The sequence below is a fragment of a genome, unplaced genomic scaffold (assembly GCF_019419815.1).
Source record: "Pyrus x bretschneideri cultivar Hongxiangsu unplaced genomic scaffold, Pyrus_bretschneideri_v1 Contig27, whole genome shotgun sequence".
NCBI lineage: Eukaryota > Viridiplantae > Streptophyta > Magnoliopsida > Rosales > Rosaceae > Pyrus > Pyrus x bretschneideri.
The window spans coordinates 5,553,409-5,561,178 of record NW_025999579.1 but is presented as its reverse complement, the minus strand read 5'-3'; the positions used below and the strand labels follow the sequence as shown (position 1 = coordinate 5,561,178).

Sequence of the window (7,770 nt, the reverse complement as noted above, 5' to 3'; positions counted from 1 at the left end):
ATGAGATACGAAGAGTGACGAGAGATTCCACTGTGAAACCACATCTTTGTGTTTACATCTCTTCATTGTGTCATGAGAGAAGAAGCAGATTGAGACATGGGGAGACAACAGATATTCCGCTGTGTAATTAAAAACATTTATATTCACATCTCTTAACACCTGTAACTAATCGTGTTAAGAGAATAGGAAATTAATACACGTAAAATCTATCTACGTGTATGTTAGAATCTATACCTCTCAACTCAAACCAAACCTACTCAAACATTCAAATTTGTTTCCAACTACATGTTCTATTTGACAAAACGAGAGATTATATTGTAACCGGAGGCACATCCTCGTATTTACATCTCTTAACACCCATGTTAATTGCATATCTCTTAACAGGGGTATTTCTTATACGAGTTTTTACCAAGACACTATACACGACATCAATGTTACTTCCAGTAGCATCTAAGAATTCTCATAACGCTTTCTCTCTCCCTCCAAATCAAACCCAACGCCTAGTCCAAACTTAATTAGTCTTTCCTTACAATCCATTCATGTAACGTGCAACAACATAATTAATAAACTGTAAACAGAAATCAAAACCAAAATCCAACACCAAATGTGCACAAGATGATGTTCTTTGATTGCATGAAGAACAAGATACATGATATTCGAACATTCAAATTCGCTTCCCACTACATGTTCGATTTAACGAAAAAACGCCCAGATCACAGAGAGCTTAGAGTAAGGATTTCAAAATGTCAAGTGCCCAAAATATTCACAATTATTAATTGAAAGTAACTAATTAAAACGCAAAGCAAACTTTAATTAATTAGTTGATCTCTCTGTCACTTACTCATACGGCACTGATAAAATTACTACAACCACCCAAAGAAAGAGCTGCCTTTACATCCAGCCTCCACGCAAACCCACCACCCAACATCCTCCAAACGTCACACGGCAGCGTCAACGAGCTCCAATCCCCTGCCGACGTCCCACCACCACACCCACTGTACTGCACCCTCACCCTGCACGTGAACGCCGCCGTATAATTACTCATCGCTCCCACCGCCCTCGCTGCCTTCTCGTTCATCACCAGCCACACCATCATCTCCCCCTCCCTTTGCCCCACCATGCTCCGGTACGCCCCATTCGTCCACACCACCCTCCCCGTCCCGTCGGAAATAAACCCTGGACACGTGTCCCTCTCCAGGTTCATCCTCCTCTCCCCGTCCGTACACCCTAGCCCCTCCCCTTCCACCCACGTATCCGTCACGCAGTCCACCGTCACGCACGATTTCCCAACCACCTTCGCCGCCACCACCTTACTTATACGACTTGTCGGAGAAGTCGTAGAAGTAGAATTATTATTATCGAAACTCATCCACGTGGTGGATGAGTAACTCGAGCAGGAGTTCCTTTCTCTCTCCTCAGAAGACTCCTTTGGTTCCGGAGTCTCCGGCAACAGAGGCAGCGTCACAACCGTCTTTTCCTCCTCCGCCTTCGACGATCTCCTTCTTTTATTTTTATTTTTGTCATTTGGGTCAACTACCGCTTTGCGCCCTGACTTCACAGACCGTGATCTTTTCCCTCTCCCCCTCCCACTCTTAACGTACAAGTCACCCTTCTCCGGTGTTGATCCTCCTCCGTTGACCGGCTTCGGCGCGATCGGTCTGAACTTTAACATTATCCTGTCCACCTTCGACATGTCATATTCTCCGCCGCTACCATATCCGTACCTCGCTATGCAACAGCCGCCTCTTCCGTCCATATCTCTTCTCTCTTCTCTTCGTTTTGGCTATAACTCCAGTGTTTTTCTTTCTAACGCGTCAGGGTTCTCTTATTTTCTTGCACTCAAACGCCGATTGCTGAAGAATGGAGGTGGTGGGATTTATAACAGCGAGGAGGTAGACACGTATGGATGAAGACACGTGTGTCAATAGTTACCCAAAAAGCACGGGCAGGTGATTGGATGGGAGCTGAGACGTGGCGTTACGGTGTGGCGGGGCCACGTGAACGACAAATTTGTCAGTGAAAGAAGGGTAAGGGTAATGATAGGACAAAGTTTTGTAACGAGTAATGTTATTATTACCATAATTTTATATTATATTTCTCTATCATCTTGGGTGACAGATAAGTTAGACAAGCTACATCATTTAATTTCAATTTTTTATTAATTAAAACACTTAAATAATTTTAGGTGGAAGATGGAGACTCCTCGTATACCACAATCATCATTTAATCAACAATCTTTTTATTAATTAAAACATTTAAATAATTTTAGGTGGAAGACGAAGACTCCTCGTATACCACAATCATCATTTAATTAACAATTTTTTTATTAATTATTGATTAACATTTTGATTAAATGCTAATTAATTTAGATGATGTGGCTATCCATCTCATCTGTCATCTAAGATAGTAAATAAATGTGATATAAAATTGTAGTAAGAATAACATTATTGTTTTGTAAATGAGTAACATTTTTACCTAATCTTAGATGATATCTGATGTGAATAGCCATATCATTTGACAAATTAGCAAAACTCAAGGAAATAAAGGAGAAAGAGGCATTGTATACCACACTATTGATTTAATTAACTAGTTTTTCTTAATTATTAGTTTATTAAATAATGAACCAAATTTAAAAATCTGATTAATTCAAATGATGTAGTTGTCCACATCAGATGTCACCTAAAGTAATATGAAATTGTGGTACAAAAACATGGTATGAATAACATTATTCTTTGTAAATTAAGTAAATTTTTATTTAATTAAATGTTGATTAGCGTGCTTATTTTTATTGGTGTTTACTTAAAAAGATTAAATGTGTAGACAAAATTAGTAATGGTAGAGAGACTAAATTTATATGAGAGAGACTAATTTTATAGACAAAATTTGCAAACTAAATGATAAGTCGCCAATAGAATGTCCAAGGTTACCAATGTTTAAGTCATAATCCAAGCATCAACTTCCATGTCATTTAATTAACAAGTGCCTACAAATTTAGTCTTCCTAGTATTACCCATAGAAAATTTTGTACATAGAAGTTGATGGCTGGATTATTATTGTGTTGTTGATTAACGTACTTATTTCTTATTAGTGACATGCATTTAGCTTGCAAATTTTTATAAATTTAGTCTACCTAACAATACTAATGAAATAATAATAAAAAATAGTATTAGTCTAATATTCTAGTGAAATGAGTATTACGTTTTCCTTGGTTATTTTTTATAATTTAAAAAAATATAATATTTCGCATGTTATAATACAAGTTGAAGACATAAATAATAGTACTTATAGGGATTAATTACATCTACACCTCTTAAGATTTTTCTAGTTTTTACAAAACCCCTTCTGTTTCAAATGTGACACAAATTACCCTAACGTTTCAAAATCTTTTCACAAACTCGTTAAGATTTCATTAATCTGACGTTGACATTAGTATAAAATAATTTTAATATGAAAAGTACCCTCATAGCTATCCCAATTAGGAATAATATGTTCTCTACTGCTCTCTTTATAAATATTGTGCTACGAAATAGAATAACAACAATCTCAATACTGAATGAAGCAGACAGGCCATGCTTTGGCAACTCAGCATATTAGACAAGATCAAACACAATGGTATATTTGAAAAATTATTTTAAAAGGAAAATCTATTTTATATATATATATATATATATATATATATATATATTCATTTGTTTTTCTGGGTTTATGCATTGTTTCACAAATTCTATCGTTTCTCCAAACTAAAACCCATAATTTTGTCCCTTAACAGATACAGCGGTTCGTTCTTGTTATGACATATGTCTTTCTATTTATCTTTTGTGTTTTATCCATTATTTTAAACAACTAGTTCCGATTTTCCTGCATGTGAAAGAGAGGACAAAGGAAGGGAGGGCGTTTCCAACGGTGCAAGACTTTCTACTCTTCTATTTCCATCTCTTTTTATTTCTTCATTTCACACATTATTCTTTGTCTTATTATCTCTATTAAAAAATAAATATAAGATGTTGACGTGATTTAACTGTGACCGTTTAAATAAGAGAACATGGAAGAGTAAAAAGATTAGGAGGGTAGAGAATCCTTCTATGTTTCCAACATACTCATTTCAATCTTCATAATTGAAATAAATCAAATTAATAATCATGTCTCTCTTTTTTCTAACAATTACAGGAAATTGAATTTGCCTCTTTTTCTTTTATAAATTCCATCATTAAGATTTCATCGGAATCTTCAACTACGACAGCGATCACGGCTGAGTCCATTCGCCAGTCCTTCCACGCCAGGAGACCAACGGGCGCGACCCTTCTGAGTTGGCGAAAAAAAGAAGAAAAGAAGAATTCAATTTTTCAAAGCTCACAAGCATAAGAGGAAAAGAGAAAATTAGAAGAAAGCTAGAGAATCATACCACGTTGTTTGCCCATTGAATTTTCAATTTTCTTGCGATTGTGTGTTTTATCCTTGCTGTTGATTTTTTTAATTGAGAAAACACTGTTGATTTTAACACAAGAAGGGAAAGAAGAAAAAAAAAAAGTAACTACAAATTCTTAGATGCTTGGCACATTAGGGGTTTCTTTTTTTTTTTTTTTGGGTCAAGGGTTTCTATTTTTGGTATTTCCACCATTTTTTCACGTCTGGTAGGGTTTTTTGCCATAGTAAGTGGGTTTGTGAAAAGATTTTGAAACGTCAGGAAGTGTTTGTAAGGCTGGAAAAAAAAGAAAAAACCAAAAAAAGGAACGCATCCGAACCATACTGAAACCGACCCCCCAAAAAAAAAACTTATAACCATTCAGTAACCATAAACCGAAAACATCCTGAAAGTTTGGTGAATTGGGACCTCATCGTTGTATGTTTGGTAATACCAAACCGAAGTTAATAATATACATAAGTTTTTATTTATTTATCTCTACTAATTAATAAAACACACATTGTCAATCAAAATTCTATAAAATTACCACTTTAACCATCTAATTAAAACATAACATGAATAAGAAATATGAAACAGAAATGTAATTTCACACAACCAAATTTTGTTTTTTTTTTTAAGTCTTACCTATATGTAATCATAACCATCCCGAACCTCTCTGTCTCTCTCTTTGACACTTTCTGTTTCTCCTATCCAGCATCATTCCCCACAATCAACTCCCCTATCATCTCGCCATCAACACAATATGTGTGCTCTCACTCCAATATTCAAGATAAGATGCATATAACTGAGGGCTGATTTGTTATTGTTGTACTTTGAAAAAAAAATTACTTCTGTTGTGCTGTGAGAATAAGCAGTTATGAAATAAAACAGCAGAGTGTTTGGTAAACTTTTTTGTAAAAGTGCTTTTGAAAAAAAAAAAAAAAAAAGTATTATAGTGTTTAATAAACTTTTATGTAAAACAAATGTGAAAAAAAAGCTGGTTTTTCAAAGCTGGTTTTTGCAGCTTTGTGTTTTTGGCTTTTTTTTCATCCAAAACTGTGAAAAAAACTGAAGCTGAATATTTACCAAACATAAAAATGCTCCCAGCTTTTTTTATAGCCTTTTTTTTTTTCAGAATCATCTCAGTATCAAACTAGGCTAAGATTTGGGTTCTGGTTAGGGCTGGGCACGGGCCGGGCCGGGCCCAATTTTGAAGGGACCGGACCGGACCTAAGTTCAAAGAGAACGGGCCGGGCCGGGCCGAGGATTACATTTTTTAATATAAGAACCGGACATTACCCGGCCCGATTGGAACGGGCCGGTTCGGGCCGGGTCCACGGGTCCCTTTTTTTTTCTTTTTTTTTTTTTTTAGTTGTTTGAAAGAAAAAAAAAATTGTACAGAACTAAATACAAAGTTAAGTCTGAATTCCCGCTTGTCTGAGGTGGGCTTGATTTATGAGAATCACGCTGCATCCATGAAGGAAAACCAAGAGATGCAGTGCCTGGACTTGCAGGAACATGAGAATTCCCTAGGTTCTCTACATAGTCCTGTGAATCATCGTATGTATTGTTTAAATCAATGTCATTTAACTGGAACCTTCTACTTGCAGCTTCCGGTGTAACTGATTTGGATTCAGAACTGTCTCTTGACGCAGGTAGTATCGGACAGTGTCCTTTAGACCTTAAAGGGTCCTCAGTATTAACACCAGCATTCATATCTAGAACCTTTAGTGCAGTCTGGACAGATGTCCCACTGTCAAATAAACCTTGAGATCCCTGCAGCAATGTAGATATGTTTCTTCCATCAGCCGTACCAGCAACATTGGCTAAGCTCCTCAACAAATGAGATACGACATCCTGATCCTTTGTTTGATCAGAACTACTAGCTGCAATTTATATATGGCATAATATGTGGATTCAAATAAGTCTGAGATAGAATGCTTCACTAAGACAGAAGTGTACAATGAATAAGGCAAGTACTTACAGTGCATATTTGAGAGTATTCTCAGCAAGCTAATCAATAAATAACTGCTTCCGCTTTCATTGTTTAAAGAGCCTCCATTAACTGCAGTATCAGGATGTGCTTTTCTTCTCCTCCTATTATGGCCAGCCAAACGCCTACGGCAACTTCTCTTCCCTTCATCAAACTCTTGAAGAAGATTGATGAACAAAAGAAACCTGTCCATGAGTGTTAACCCCGTTACATTTAATTCAACAAAAGAAAACTTCTGCAGAACTCAACAATACCAAAAGAAGATTGATGAACAGCCACGGACAACAAACAAACGCATGACAAAAAAATTTACACAACCAAACTCTGTATTTCAAGTTAATTCAAGAAAATCAGGGAAATGTTTCAACCAAATAATGAATAACAATAGGATGGAACCAACCTGCTACACTGTTGACAGAACCGCTGCAAAACACTTCCAACCAGCGCTTCAGTTGCCTTAGAATGCATATCACAGACCTTATGCCTCCGGTGATAATCCTTGGCATTGCTAAGATCAGTCTTACAGTCCTCCACCTGACAAACTGCACGGTTTGAAGTAGTCCCAAATTCCCAAATTCCCACTAAAACCCCACCAAAAACAAGAACATCACACACACAATTTCACCTTAATTTAAGAACTCAACAAAACCCCTAAATCTAGAAAACCCTAATTTCATTTTGAACATAAAAATGTAAACCCAGAGAACTCACTCACTGCAAATCCAACTCACCCCCAACACATTTCAACAGAGAAACCAAACTAAATCCCAAAAGAACAAAAACCCAGCTCCAAAAATCAAATAAAAACAGACCCAGATGACCATTTCAATCAAATCACAACCAAAAAACAAGCAAGATCCATGTGAAAATCGCAGCAAATGAAAGGAAGCAGAAGAAAATATTTACCTTGCTGGGTACACGAGTTGTTCGACTTCATTGTTCGTCCCCTTAAGTTTGTCAGAGGGAGAGAAACTGATTTCCAGAGAGTGAGTCAGGAAAATAGATCGAAGCTTGATGATGATGGCAGCGGACGGAGGGAGGAAGATAGAAGCAAATCAGGATGAGAGAGGTCTGAATGATGATGGTAGCGGTGGTGTATGGAGCTAGGATGATCGGAGAGAGTTAGGAGGAGAGAGGTCTGAGTGAAATGAGAGGAGTCGGGAGGAGAGTTCGAGAAGACTAGGAAGAGGAAACAATTTCTTCTATTATTCATTCTAGAAACGGGCCGGGCCGGGGGCCCGTCCACTTCTATTTCAAGATCCGCCCCGCCCCGTCAATATGGTATACCCGAACCGCCCCGCCCCGTTTTGTGTTTAGAAATTTTGGACCCGGCCCTTACCCGCCCCAAACAACGGGTACCCGCCCCTACCCGCGG

At 37.3% G+C, this 7,770-nt stretch overlaps 2 protein-coding genes across 2 annotated transcripts; both read right to left on the bottom strand.

Moving 5' to 3' along the window:
* Positions 1-607: 607 nt before the first annotated feature.
* LOC103950045 lies at positions 608-1,863 on the bottom strand. The gene has a single exon (XM_009361197.3). The coding sequence runs from the start codon at positions 1,754-1,756 to the stop codon at positions 842-844; it is 915 nt and encodes a 304-aa protein (XP_009359472.2). The 5' UTR covers positions 1,757-1,863; the 3' UTR covers positions 608-841.
* Positions 1,864-4,154: 2,291 nt separating this feature from the next.
* On the bottom strand, positions 4,155-7,332 carry LOC125479002 (squamosa promoter-binding-like protein 12). Its single transcript, XM_048587950.1, has 5 exons — positions 7,302-7,332; positions 6,796-6,976; positions 6,387-6,580; positions 5,814-6,288; positions 4,155-4,302 (listed from the first exon to the last, which is right to left on the bottom strand). Exons 1-5 carry the CDS (start codon positions 7,330-7,332, stop codon positions 4,155-4,157), a joined length of 1,029 nt encoding a protein of 342 aa, XP_048443907.1.
* Between the last annotated feature and the right edge of the window lie 438 nt (positions 7,333-7,770).

What these genes read in the sequence shown, in the direction of transcription:
- LOC103950045 (XM_009361197.3), bottom strand. Translation starts at nt 1,756, where the DNA reads ATGGACGGAAGAGGCGGCTGTTGCATAGCGAGGTACGGATATGGTAGC.
- LOC125479002 (XM_048587950.1), bottom strand. Translation starts at nt 7,332, where the DNA reads ATGAAGTCGAACAACTCGTGTACCCAGCAAG. An exon ending in TTCTGTCAACAGTGTAGCAG is followed by an intron (nt 6,581 to 6,795) that starts GTTGGTTCCATC and finishes ACTCATGGACAG; the next exon opens with GTTTCTTTTGTTCATCAATC. An exon ending in AATACTCTCAAATATGCACT is followed by an intron (nt 6,289 to 6,386) that starts GTAAGTACTTGC and finishes TATAAATTGCAG; the next exon opens with CTAGTAGTTCTGATCAAACA.